Source organism: Rhinolophus ferrumequinum, chromosome 26 (genome assembly GCF_004115265.2).
Source record: "Rhinolophus ferrumequinum isolate MPI-CBG mRhiFer1 chromosome 26, mRhiFer1_v1.p, whole genome shotgun sequence".
In the NCBI taxonomy this organism is placed as follows: domain Eukaryota; kingdom Metazoa; phylum Chordata; class Mammalia; order Chiroptera; family Rhinolophidae; genus Rhinolophus; species Rhinolophus ferrumequinum.
The window spans coordinates 14809557-14824141 of NC_046309.1; the positions used below are offsets into that span (position 1 = coordinate 14809557).

General features: G+C 49.3%; 1 protein-coding gene across 3 annotated transcripts in view; it reads left to right on the top strand.

Moving 5' to 3' along the window:
• The window catches only part of PLXNA4 (plexin A4), a 415500-nt gene that overhangs the window by 259538 nt on the left and 141377 nt on the right, over positions 1–14585 (top strand). For all 3 annotated transcript variants that reach the window (XM_033098740.1, XM_033098742.1, XM_033098741.1), the window contains exon 4: positions 8945–9076. In XM_033098740.1, the coding sequence (XP_032954631.1) occupies positions 8945–9076 (132 nt within the window). The remainder of the gene's footprint in view (positions 1–8944; positions 9077–14585) is intronic.

Consider the following 14585-nt stretch of genomic DNA (forward strand, 5'->3'; position numbering starts at 1 on the left):
GATTCTGAGTACTTTGGAGCCTTGCCTGATAGAGGAATAGACCTGACTCCAGCTCTGGGACCACGACGATGGGGTGTGCCTCTGCACAAACCCTGTCACCCCCGCCTCTGTGAAGGAGGCCTGAACTCCCTGCCACCCGTGCCACCAGGTGGTTTGAGGTTTGAGGGTCTTGTGGAGAATTCAGAGTGGCCCTGGGAGATCGGTCTTCACGTTCGTACCCTACAGCTCCATTCCCTGCCTGACAGATAAGACCCCATTCTCACCTTCCCGTACTTGCGCCCAGCCCCGAAATCGGGCCAGTGTAGACCTTGGCCAGGAAGTTTGGGGAGGAGGTGAAGGGAGAGAGGAAAGGGGGAAAGCCAGCGGGTGGCCTGCATCTTTAAAGATGAATAGCACTGTTTGCTCATTAGGGAGATTGTTCCAAGCAAGACGGCAGCCAGACACTCTAGTGCAAGCATCTGCCTGCTACTGGGAGACGATATTTATTGTTCAATCCTTCAATGGATGTAAATAAACAGCCCAGCCCAGATAATGTTCCAATAAACAAACAAGCAGCTGCCAGGAGCTCCCTGGATGGCTGACCTTTGAGGAGGCCACTCTGCTGATGTTTCAATAGCAGCCTGCCTGGCAGCGCAGACGCTCACCGTGCCAGGGGTAGTGAGGTGGCAGTGCTGATTGGTAGACGGGCTGCAGGAAAGGGGGCTATGCCACCTGGGAAGAGTCCAGGCTGAGGGCGGCGGAGGGCAGGTGGGGGTGCCTGCGTGTGCCCTCACGCATGCATGCCTGTTCCTGGTAAGCCACAGGGCGGGGAGGGCACCGTGCGCGCTAACCGCTTTGATGGAGGTTCCTGCGTGGTACGGGCAGGACTGGTGGTCAGCCATTATGTCCCGTGTGACCTCACCAGTTGCTGTCTTCCTCCTCTTTATTGAGGTGCAGTTGACAAATTAAAATCGTGTGCGTTTAAGGTGTATGACTTGATGTGTTGGTATACGTACAGGCGTACATTGTGAAACAATGGCCACGGTGAAGCTGATTCACGCTTTCTATCACCCCACACAGCCAGCGTTGTCTTTTTTCTTCTTCTGAGAGGACACGTACGCTACGCCTTCCTAGCATATTCCAAGCATACAGTACACAGCATCGTTAGCTCTGGTCATACTGCTACCTATTAGGTGTCCAGAACTTACTCAGCCATAGCTGGAACCATTCATCCGTCAGCAGACGTTGAGGTTGTTTCCATGTCTTGACTGTGGTGAATCACTCACCAGCTGTTAACTATTGAAAGCTTTCCCTGTGCTTGGTCCTCAGCGGTGCCCCCAGGCTTGGACGGCCCACACCAGCTAGCGCCCCTCACCTCCCGCAGTATTCCCTGGTACAGCTGGGAGTCTCTATAAGACTCCCTGCCCCCGACCAACTCTTCTGACTGGCTGGTCCCCCCACCCCACCCCACGAGCAGTTGTTAAATGTTTTGTCTGTCCCTCGGGGAACAGGGGATTCCTGCCAAGTGCTAGCCTAGGTCAGGACCCGGCCCACGCAGCTGTGTCTTATGGCTTCCAAGGACTGATAAGAGCCCTACAGCTGGCTGGAGCTTGCAGCCTGTGAGCTCCAAAAAAGTGGAGATGATGAGGCACACGCGTTATGCTATAAACTGAAGGTCCCAGGAGACACAGGGTAGTGTGGCAGGGGAGTGCAGTGGGCAAGATCTCACTGAGGGCATCCCCAGAAAGCTAGTCACCAAGGCAAATTATCAGCAAGGTCATTTGGCGAGGGCAGAATCGGAACCCACAGATGATAACCATCTAGAGCCGTGCTGGCCAACGTGGTCGCCGTTGGCTCTACATGACGGTGAAGCCCGTGACCTGTGGCTGGTCCAAACAGGTTTGCTGTAAGTGTAAAAGTACGTACACGTCAGGTGTCAAAGATTTTGTGTGAGAAAACGAAGGTAAAACAGCTTATTAACAACTTCTTAATACTGTGTACATACTAAAGTGCTAACACTTGGGGCCCATTGGATTAGATAAATTATCGAGGAACGTCTTTAGGGTGATTAAAACTTGATTTCGCCTGTTTCCTTTTTCAATGTGACCCCTGCTGGAAAAGGTGTTACTGCATATGTGACCCACATCTGGGGCTGGCGTTGTTTTTCTGTGGTCCAGTGCTGGTGTCTAGAAGAACGTTCCAGTGTCCTGAGCTGAGGCCTGAGGGAACACCAGGCCTTACCACAGAGAACACATTCACACTCATTCCCCTCAAGACAGGGCTAAATGAAATTTTTTCCCTCTGGCCCCATTTTTAATATATTTTTACTCTTCGCTCCCTCTGCCAGTATGGCATGTCTTTAGAAAATCTGTTAGTACCACAGATTTTGCTCCTGCAGATCACTCTTCCTAGTGACGTAAGAGGTTTTTGACTCCTAAGGTGACTTTGGGATAAATCTGATGTTACCCGCTATGTGTTTTAGTCACCAAATTCTCGGTTGGTGGTGCCACGTTGGTAGGCCTTTTGTCATATGGTGTACACATGCTCCCTCGGACTTTACTTGGGACTGGTTTGATAATTCCTGGTTACACTCCAGGGAATGAGCCAGAGCTCCTGGGAAGAAGACACAGAGGCGTGAACACCCCACATGGCCTTATTTGTGTGAACTCTGAGCCCATCAGGAGACAGGCGTCCCGGAGAGCAGAGCTGAGACTCACCTTGCTTCTCCAGAAGCTAAATCAGAGCCTGGAACACAGTGGGAATTCCATAAAGGGACGTGGGTAATGAATGAGTGTGGCATGTCACTCCATCAAGGGACCCGTAGGGTTAGGATGCGGTTTCTTCTTGGTTTCAGCCTCAGAGAATAACGTCTTCTAAACACCCAGATTTACATTAGTGGCTTCTTTACATGTTCTAGCTTCAAAAGAAAGCAATGGCCGTTTTCATCCTTTCTCACTGCTTAGGTGATCCACAAATACTGTCTACACTATATAAAATAAGAAATTTGATTTGTCCTAATGTGTGATAATACATCTTGTTTGTTTTAAGCTGTCACTTCCCAAGCTTCAGGGTCCCTGCATTGGTGGCTGAACTATAGCCCCTGGCCATCGTGTCTCCTTCGTTGGCCTTTTTGGCCAACGGAGTACTGGGAGCAGTAAACGGTGACACCAAATTCTCCCTTCTTCAGCCTGCCTCTTACCTTGATCAGACCTTGATCAACTAAGAGTTCCTTGTCGGTTGGTAGAATGTGGTTCTTTTTCCAGAGGGAGTTGATCATTTATTTAGTAGCTTCTTACGTTTTCTCATATTTATTGAGGTATAATTGACAAATAAAAACTATATATATTTAAGGTATACGATTTGATGTTTTGATATATGTATATTTTATTTTTAAAAATCACCACAATCGAGGTAAATAATATATCCATCACTTCACATGTTACTGTTTTCTGTGTGTGTGTGTGTGTGTGTGTGTGTGGATGAGAACTCTTCAGGTCTACTCTCAATGTAAAGACTGTCCAAACCTGTGAAGAATTTTTATCAGAGTTTATTTGAGCCAAAACTGATGACACTTGCCAGGAAGCCAGATCTCAAATGCTTTGGGAAATGACAGTTTTGCAGTTTCTTTTATGCATTTGCAATTAAGGCGGGAGCATAAGGAAGATTGCATGAAGGTGGGAGAAAGTAAGCCAGGGACCAGTTACAGGATCTTTAGCAAAGTGACATGCTCTCTTGAGGGTAGTTACACTTATGTCAAAGATGTGTTAACCCGGATGCACAAAAACAATGCACAGGGTTTGCTTAAGGCAAAGATAAGCATGTTACTAAAGAAGCTAGATGCCTGGGGTGTCACTACTCATTCCTAACCTGCCACGTTAGGAACTTATGATCGGATCCTCCTGTGAGGTCACTTTCTGTGGAACCCCTTTTTTCGTCTACACAACCCTCTTAGCAAATTTCAAATATACATCTCAGTATTATTAACTGTAGTCACCATCCTATACATTAGAGCTCCAAAACTTTTCCATCTTATAACTGAAACTTGGTCCCCTTTGACCAACCTCTCCCATTTCCTGCACTCCCTAGACTCTGGCAACCACCATTCTACTCTCGGTGTCTATGAGTATGGCTATTTTACATTCCACATAAGTGAGATCATGCAGTGTCTGTCTTTCTGTGTCTGGCTTACTTCGCTTAGCACAATGTGCCCCAGGTCCATCCCCGCGGTGGTAAACGGCAGGATTTCCTTCTATTTTAGTTTTCTCTATCCATTCATCCATTGACAGACACTTCAGTTGTTTCCATGTCTTGGCCATTGTGAATAAGGCCGCAGTGAACATGGGAATGCAGGTATCACTTTGAGATGCTGATTTCATTTCCTTCGGGTATATACACAGGCGGAGGATTGCTGGATCATATGGGATTACTATGTTTCATTTTTTGAGGAGCCTCCATGGTGACTGTTTTCCACGGTGGCTGCACCAATTTGCATTCCCACCAGCAGGGCACAAGGGTTCCCCCTTTCGCCCACATCCTTGCCAGTGCTTGCCAGTGACTGCTTACTGAGCACCAACCATGTCTTGGGTGCTGTGGCCAGCAGAGGGGCAGTGCTGACTGCTGCAGGCATGGTCTCTGCCCCCATAGGACTCTCTGTCCCAGATCTATTAGCCTGTGTGCAGCTCCTGCCCATCCCCCCAGACCCTGCCGGACTTGTGCCATCTTTCTGCTGTTTATCTCCATTGTCGGCCTTCTTGCCATCCCAAAGAGCTTAGAATATTCTGCACAGTTTCTTGTTCCTTCCTCCAGACCACTTATAAAAGTATTAAATAAGACTAGTCGTAACCCTAGTGCTTGGGGAGTCCCCCAGTTTCCACTTCTTCACACAGAAACGTGTCTTTTTCTGTCTCTCACTCGGTTCTCTCTCCAATGCCAAACTGCCCGAAGTCCCGCAGAGACTCATTATTTTTAAATACCTTTTTCATGTGGAACCTTGTCAAAGGCTGTTGGAAAATCTAAATAGCTAAGAGGGAAGTGCTGAGCAAGGAGTCAGGAGACCTGGGTTCTACTCCTGAAGGTCATTGATTTATCATTGAATTTGGGGCTCAGACCAGCCCCAATCTCAGCTTCTTCGTCGGTCAAATGAGAAGGACTCTCCTGGCCGTCAACATCGTTAAAACTTTTACAACCATCCGATGAGGCCATGTTATTTAAGAATGCTTTGAAAGGTATAAAACAGAAATATAAGAGATCATAATTTTGAAAATTGACAACAGCGTCTTCTTCATTCACATGCAGGATTTTCTCCCAAAAGAACTGCAGTAGCTAATAGGCAGTAGACGTGGTTCCTCAGGGTGATGTTTGTTTCATTCAGCTACGTTCAGCCCTTGAAGGGATTCATGTTTATCTAACCAGTAGCATAGTACGTAAACACACAGAAGTGTGGATGCTGGGATCAGTCAGACCTTGGTGTGGGTCAAGGCTATGCCGTGACCTAGCTGTATGACCTTGAACAAGTGATTAACCCTTTCTGTGCCTCCCCTGTACATGGGATAATATTAAGGCTTACCTCACGGAGTTATGAGATTTTCTTTTTTTTAAGTAGAGTTGATATACAATATTATGTTCAGGTGTACAACATAGTGGTTGGACATTTTTATCCCTTGCGATATGTTCATGACACCAAATCTAGTAGCCATCTGTCACCGTACAAAGTTATCGCACTCTTGTTATTATGAGATTTAAATGAGAAGGGAAATGTGTGTAGAATGCTACCATCGTACCTGACACGTCGTACCGGAGTCCTTACTTAACCTCCCTCGTGGCCATTGTTATGTAAGAGCCCAAGAGCTGACAGCTGGTCCATCCTACCTAAATTTCATTTTTGTCCTTCGCTTAGCAAATCCCACCACAAATTCCTTTTATCCGCGTCTTGCGTAAGATTCTTCCAGCAGATGGATGAACAATGCTTTCCTTTCCATTTTCTGAAACAAGTAGTGGATTGGGTGGGGCAGGGAGGAGAGGGAGACCTGTCTTTCCAAGTACAGATTTCCTACCCAGGCAGACTACGCATGGGGGGCCATAACCCCGTCCCACCTCCCTGGGGAAAGCCATGCCTGTGAGAACTGGCCCTATGGGTGCTCCCTTGTCCATCCCTCTGTCCCTGCTGTCCTCTGATGTCCCCCTACATCCAACACATCACCTCATCCTCAAGATCAGGGGAGTTGGAGCCAAATGATGAAGATCGCTCAGGCACTGAATCCAGTTTCCCTTGGGGGTCAGACCACACGGGCACGAGATAAGACAGTTCCACCAGCATTCACTCAGAGGCCTGAGGGGACTGGAGACCAGCCAGGGTGCTCAGTGTCACTGTTGTCACTCTCGTGATGCTGCTCCAGAGGTGACTCACAGCTGGAGATGAAGCCTGACTGGGCGAGGGGCCAAAGCCCGCACGTGGGTGGCAATCCCGATTGCTTTTACATGAACTCCCATTTCACTCAGCTTAAGGCAGGACCTGGCCAGGTGGACGTCTGGCGGCTTGCCAGTGGGTACAGAAGCAGGAGGGCTATCGGAATTTAAGGCATTTTGATTTTCAGAGCTAAACATATCTCTCTTTAATTCCTTTACTAGTTTTGGGGCTGTTGTTTGGTTTGTTTTGGTTTGTTTTTCCATGAGTTTAACGGGAAATTAGGGAAGAGGAGTTTTCACTACATCAATTTATGTCTCCAGGTTTAAAACGAATATTTTCACGCTCAAGTAGTTGAGCATTAGGATCAGGAATGACTGGCGAAAGCCCCTGGAATTGAATAGGCCAGAGACAGACGCTGACCTCAGCCCCTGCCTCGGGTCACACCCCCGGGAAGCAACCACGAAACCCCTCAAGGAACGAGTAGTTCTCTTACGTGACTGGTGGTCGGAAAAGCATGAACGTCAGAGTCTGTCCCCAGATGTGACAGCTCAGGCCCGTTGTTTAACGTTCCGGGCTCCCATTTTCCTCATCTATTTTCAGTGTATCAGTCAGGACTTTGGATGTGGCAAAAAGCCTTTTCATTACTTTAACGATAAGGAAATTACCTTGAGTAATCCGAAAGTCCTAACGCAGGGCAGGCTTTGGGGTTCTTTTGATTCAGTGGATCAGGGACATCACCACAATACAATTTGTCCTTTCTCCATCTCTGCTCCTGGTCTGCCCTGGTTCCAGCTCGCCTCCTGAGCACAACAGGGCTGCCAACTCTGTTTCTCTGACCCTATTGAGGGTGACGAGAGAGTCTCGCTTCCTCCTTTCATGTAACACAGTCTGCTTTCTCTGGGTCCACCTGTGGATTGACTTGGGCCTGCTTTCTCCCAATCACTGTGATAAGAGAGTGAGATGAAACTGATTTGCTCATGCCAATCAAGAGCGACCCCAGGAAGCGGGGGCGGGGGGGGGCAGGTCCGATCCCACCCAAACGGTGAGAGAGAGGGTGGACTAGATGCTGGAGGGGGTCATGCAAGTCGTGACAAATGGGCGCTAAACTCATAGGATTGAGAGGATTATATCAATAAGGAATTATGTGCAAAACCATCTGCCAGTGCCTGATGGCTAGGAAGGGCTTAACAATAATGCCCAGAAGGAAAACAAACAGAGTCTGGGACAAACCAAACATCAAACACATCAATCATAAAATACCTCGGTGTCAGAGTCCGGTGAACTCAACAGAAATGAGAGGCAGCAGACTTTCAGATGAAGTGGTATGATTAGGTACCACTGATGTGGTGGTCCTGCTAGAATGTAGCTCCTCTGAGTAACTTCTATTCTCCTTGCTCTCGTGAGAGGTTAAAAATTAAATATTAAAAATTAAAAATAGGAGTATTTCACGGGACTGGTTGGAATATAATTTTTTTTTCTTTAGCTTTGTTATTAGAATCTCTAAAATTGTACTCCGGGTATCTTACAGAGTCTTATACAAATGGCATCTAATCAAGTTTGGAGACCCCCTAGGGCCTCTCCCTGTCACCCTCCAGCGTTCCGCTCGTCCTTCTTACATTGTCGGTAATCTTGGGTCCTGACTTCTGTGGGTTGGCCATTAGCACTGGGCAATGATCGTGTCAAATCTCTGAACTAAGATTCGTGATGATTCTGTTTCTAGAACGGAGGCCATCTTTTCTAGATTTGTCCTCAGTCATGGAGGGAGGTGTTGGCCCAAGTCTTTCCCGGTTGTCTCCACGTTGTCCAAACAGTTCTAGGAAGGACTTGTGGACAGCTCAGGGACGATCTACTCTGAAAAGTGTTCTCAGAAAATTGCGGATGACTCATACCCAAAAGCATATTTTTCTGAAATGCCCACATCTCCTTCCCGGGAGACATGAATAGAACCTCAAGGAGGTTTTGGGACCCTACATCTCCTCCAAAATCTGAGACATGAGCCACTGGTTTCAATGGGCAGAACGAGCCCACTCGGTGTGAAACTTCTGGGGTTAGTTCCTGGCCTGGTTCCCTTGCAAGGTGCAGCAGAGCTAGTTGGGTACCACTTTCAAAGAAGCAGCCCACACCCTTATACCCACTTGTTTTCCACTAACAAATGTGGCAAATACTATTGCCTCTCTTATAGGATGGCACCCTGAGGCAGCTTCAATGATCCACCGTGTCCCAATCCGCAAACCCCACCCCCCAATACCAGCCTCACCCTCTTCTCTAAAGACAGACACACAAGGCTTCAAAGACGTACGCCTGAGGCGCAGGGAACTGGAGAGAGTAACAGCGGTTCTTGGTGCAGCCCTGTTTCGGTTCTCCACTTCTCCTTGTCATTACCACGTGAGACCCCTGAGGGGCTGTCGCGCCTGCTCCTTTGGGCCTGGCCTCTGGGCACTGTGGCAGCAGAGCTCACTGCCTCTGCCCTGGCTGTTGGGAGGGTCCCTGGGCTGCAGCTCGACTGGGGCAGTGCAGGATCTGAACTCACCTCGGTTCTCCTCTCCCTCTTCTCCCCAGATCCGGGTGGATGGGCCCAGAGGCAATGCCCTCCAGTACGAGACTGTGCAGGTGGTCGAACCCGGCCCTGTCCTCCGGGATATGGCCTTCTCCAAGGACCACGAGCAGCTCTACATCATGTCAGAAAGGCAGGTAAGGCGCTCTGGGTGTTAGACATTCGTCTTGCAGCTAAGTACTAGCCTACGGGAGGCCAGCTGCACCGAGCGGATTTGATGGATGGCCCAGTGTGTATCCTTTTGGTTATGCTGCCTGGGGACTGAGGCTGAGTGTACTGAAAGAGGGAATGAAAACTTCTAAATATCAAAATATCTGTGAGTCTAGAACAAATCCTCTAACTTCAAAAAGATGGTGTGTGTAGGTTCTGGGCCAACATTTACTCTCCGTTGAAGGCATTTAGTACAGAGGCTCAAGTTGTTTTTGGTCCAGATTTCCCTAAACAAAGTATAAGCTCCTACCAAGATACCTTCCTAAACCCTGAAGGTCTATGGTGGGCAGGGATTTGCTGTCTGAAAATCCTAGTTGTGGGAACATCATGGAAGAATCAAATGGAAGGAGATTCAGAAAATACGGTCTGTGTGTGAGACATGAGGTGACATACAGCATGTGTCCTAGGCCTTCAGGTGTACGTGAAACTCTCATATGGGACCTCCATCAAATCCCAGCAGGCCAAGCCAGGCAGCGCAGCCGTGGCTCAGGGACTACTGTTAGCTGATACTGAGTTGGGAGGAGCAAACTTGGGCTTGCTTCTGGGACTCCGCTGAGTACGAAGTTCTCCGGCGGTTCTGGAGCTCGGGCCGGGAATCTGGGTCTACAGCAGGCCCAGAATCCACGTCACCTGGAAACTCCATCTACTTCAGGGTACACCTGGAGTAAAGTACCCTAATTCACTGACTAGTGTGTGCCACCCCACGTGTGGAGTATCACTGGCACACGCCTGCCCCTGTCATCTCCATGTTGGGTCATTCCCAGGAGCTGTCCCTCCCGCTCATGAATATGTATGTGGCAAATGCAGGATCCATGAAAAGCAGAGCCCGCCCCCCCCCCCATTCATCTTCATTAGGGAGGCCTGAACTGCCCAGAGGACCTTGCTCACAGAGTCTTGATTGTTCCTGCTGTCCCCTCTCTGCATGGCGAGGGTGATAAATACCACAGTATGCCACCCACAGGGCTTGTGCTTTATGCCTTGGCAGCTCACAGCAGCTCCACCCTCCCCAAGAGTTCGATGACATCTTCTCTTGGTGTGGGACTCTCCGTCCAGCGACACTAGGACCCATTGTGGTGCCCTGGTGGAGGCTGCCATGCCTTGGAAATGGCCTGACGTGGGGCCAAGAGGGGAGCATTTTACCCCAGGAGTCAGGACTGGGCATGAGGCCCCTGCTTGGCTTTCATTCCTTGCTCTCTTTCACTGGGGCCCATACTCCCCGCTCCCTGCTTCCCCCCCGCAAGGCCCTAGACAATGAGAAGAAGCAACTTTCCATGGAGGAATGAATCCTTTGGAGAAGACCTGAGACTTCCATAAGGCATGGGATATTTTAAGATTTCTTACCTGACCTGAAAGCTGGGATAGCTGAACTGGGACTTAAAACTCTGACTTCCAAAGCTGGAAAATATAAGTCGGGTGAAGCCCCATCTGATAACTGAATTGAGATTCCGAGTCCCTAGTCCTCAGTTTCCCTGAGAGTGCAGCCAGTACTCAGGACCCATCGGTGAGGCTGGGAGCTCCGGGTTATTGGAAGGGAAAAGAAGGCAGGAATGGAGCATTCATCCCTTCTAGGGCTGTTCCTCACAGAGATGGAGGGTCACCTGCCACCCAAATCACAATCCCAAGAACCCGACTGTTGGACCAACACTGGCAGCCAGTGGGTTTGCAGAGTCTTTGTGGGGAGGGGTAGGGTAGCACAATGGTTGAGTGCACAGGTGTCTGTGTCAGAATATCTAAGCGTGCACCTGGGCTCCGCCATCTACTAATCATGGTCTCAGGTAAGTTCCTTAACCACTTTCAGACTCAGCATCCTTCACTGTCACATGCAAATAATAACAATATATAGTAGTGGTGTCCCAAGTACCAAATGACGTAACACGTGTAATAAGCATGAACTAAGCCTGGCAAAAAGTAAGGTCGTGATAAATGGAGGCTCTTACTCTTATTGTAACAGGAGTGTTGCATGGACCTGGGCCATGTTTAGAGTCAGGCAGGGGGTGGCATCAAGATTCTGGAAGATCGATGAAGTATGAAGTTCAGGAGTCCAGGTCCAGGCCAAAGCAGGTCCCGGCGAGAGCAAATCCAGAACCCACAGCCCGCTTTCCTCACTGAGCACACCAGGTAGAGCTCAGGGCCAGAGCTTCTTGGTAAATACACTGGGGAGACACAGCCCAGGGGGTCTGGGCTAATTTCAGTCTCCATCGCTGGTGGGTCAATATCAGCCACCATGGGTCAAACACTTTGCAGGGCTGAGTCTGCAGGCGAAAGGCGTATGCTCAGTAATGATGTCTGCTCTGCCCGGACGACACTTCCCTTTGTCATCTGGCTGATTTTTCCTTGTCCTTCAAAACTTAGCTCTGCTGTCACATTCTTCAACCAGGGATTCCTGGCTTGTGGGGAGACACCTGACGGTAGCTCTTCTCAGACTGGGCTGTGATGATTTCTTGTCTTTTCTCTCCTACCAGACCATCAGCAGCTTGAGGGCAGCCCTGTATCTTGCTTGTCTGCCTAAACCTCACCTAATAGATCCTTGATAAATATTTGATAACTGAATGAATGAATGAATCAATCAATCAATCCCCAGTCTTCATTGAACCATAATTGGACAAGAGAGAGACTGACACAAATTATTTATTGCTTATCTTAATTCCCGAGTTCGAACTTATATAATTAAAAAACTACGCTTCAGATAAAGAAAGCATCTTCCAAACTTTGGTCATCTGTTTATCACTGCCATGCCTTTTGCCCTGTTCTATACTATTTTTTGCTTTTTGTTTTTATTGAAACTTATTGGTTAAACTTAAATAGCCTACTTTAACCATCTCTTGAATAGGGACCTTATAGATCTGCCGTTATATAATATCTGGTCTCTTGTTCTCAGTTCCCCAAATCTCTTCAGAGCCATAAAGGTGAAATTGAGTGTCGTGTTTTTCCTAACAAGCCCCTTTCAACCACAACTGAGTTTATGTAAATGAGGTGATTTTTGGAAAGGCCCCTAAAGGTGGGGGCCTGGTTGCCAGAGGAGCCAATCGCGTGATTATAGTTAGGAGGGGTAAGGCGCGTATAACTAATAGTGGCCGAGAATGGCGTGTGGCGCGTGGGAGTGTGCATGCGTGCACACGCATGACACCGTCCGCCGTCTGTCCTTCTCTGTGTGCCTCCATCAGCCTCCTTCTTGCTTTGTACAAGTCCGTGTTTATGTATGTGGTGTCTATTTACTACAACTCCAGTGCTCCCAAGGGAAGTTCTCTACACACTGAAACTACTGCGATAAAAACCTGCCAAACTGACAGGAGGGAAGTGAGAGGAAGTGTCAGCAAGGCAGATAAGTGAGGCGCTGAGGTGGCCGAGCTGGGGTTGTCCCAGGTGCCCTGGAATGACCCCCTGGAAGGGGAAGAGCCGCTGTCCCCCCCACACACACCCACACACACACAAGGCAACTCTCTTCTTTGATGGGCCCCAGAGCAAGCGGCAGATTTCTCAGTACATTTCCCCGGCCTGAAAGACAGAGGCCTCAAGTACATGTTTCTGCTTTGGAGATACAGTGGCAGTTGTGTCTGGGCCAAAGCCATCTTTCATGGCGTTTTTCATTTTACTGGCTCCGGTGGACAAGTGGGTTTTCCTCCAAGGGGCCGGGTGACACGCACAGCCTGCCCCCCTCATGAGCTGGTGGCGCTCAAGTCCTAGCTGTGATCCAAGACACAGATGCCCGCAGGGGCGGAGGGGGTGGGTCTGGAGGTAGGTCGGTCCACTTGCTGCTGGGAAAGCAGAGCCGGGTGGAGCAGCTCAGCTGGGCTCCTTCCAACACAATCTGGTGATGAAGGAGGGGGCACCATCTTGCTCAGGCCTGACTCACTCATTCTCTCAACAGACACTTACTAAGCACCAGGCACTAGCCCAGGCATTGCGGAAGCAACAGTGAAGAACAGTGAAGAAATATCCCTGACTTTAGGAGCTTGCAATCTGAGCAAGAGGAAGCAGCAAGATAAATCGTACAGTCAACGAAAAGGTGGTAGATAAGTGCTATGGAAAAAGGAACTGGAGTAGGGCCCGTGGGGTCTTCCCTGTTCTTTGTGCTTCTTTTCAGGCTCTTTGCTTGGGGTTGTGGATTGGAGAGATGGTTGCGCCTGCATGGTAGGAGGGAGTGGCTGAGAGGCTGCTTTTGTGATTGTGATTTTTACCCTGTTAAGAGTGTCAGAGGGAAGTTCAGTTCTAGGGGAGGGTGATATTGTGGTCCAAAACAGGCTCGTGCCACTGGGGCTTGGACTCCTAACCGGATGGTACCTCTGCTGGGTCCCCTTGTGTGAGGAAGGGGGCACTGCTGCTTCTATGCCCTCAGAGGCCCCGTCCATCCCCAGTCTGCCTCTCAGGGGTGTTCTGAGGGGTCAGAGGTGACGTCTGATAGTCTCAGAGGTCTGCTGACATCTCATGTGAGGTGCCGTCGTGGAGATTGTTTCTGCAGCCGGAGGTGATGGGCTCTGCTAAGAAAGATTACAGTTCTGTTGGCGCTGGGTCCCCCGGCACGTCTCTCTTGAGGTGTGTCTGTGGTGACACAGCCCGTCTTTCCGTCATTCTGCCTGCCCCTGCAGGGGACCGAGCTGTACATTGCTGTTTGTGTTTGGATGGCTGACATTGTGACAAGCCCATTTGGACATTTGCTCTCGGCCCCCAGGCTGGGCTCCTCCTGGTAGCTCCTGGGAGAAGGAACTTGAAGTGCATGACAGGAAATGGAGCCACCTCAGGCACTCACAGAAAGAGAAAAGCTGTTGCAATGTTTCCCCCAATTTCACTGAGGCAGAAAACCTTCTAATTTGTATGGAGCTGGACCCCAACGTTTCTAGCATGTCACGACCGAGATAGTCCCATTTCTCACTTCCTTCTCAGTGAAGGCAGACCGTGTCCATTTTACCATCGCAGAACTGGAGGGAACCAGGCAGGGGAAATGCCTTCCCGCTCCAGCTTCCTGTAGTCCTTCAGTGCTGGTAGCCTGGATTCTCCATTGTGTCATAAAACCTTAGAACCAGAAAAGCCCTAGAGGCTTATCGGGTCCAACTCTCTCCTGCTGCCTTTCCCCCTATGCTTGATGAGCAGACTGAATGAAGCCCAGAGAAGTGAATGGCTTGTCCGAAGTCACACAGCAGGTTGGGAGAGGAGCTGAGTTAGAATCCAGCTGTGATGTTATCTCCAGCCCCTTTTCCAGTGAGGAACTGGGAGCTCTTTGTGGGCAAAAGACGTTTCTCATCCCCTAATCTTCGAGCAGGAGAGTTATGTACCCCACTCCTTAGCCGCCAAAACAAGCCTTAGCATTCCAAAGGACTGGGGGAGGGAGAGATGAAGGGAGCATACGGGGTGACAGTCAGATCTCACAACTGCCCTCATTGCTCTGGGTAGGGGGTCTCTTGGCTTATTCTTCCTTAGTTCCAGGCTGATGCAAGTTGG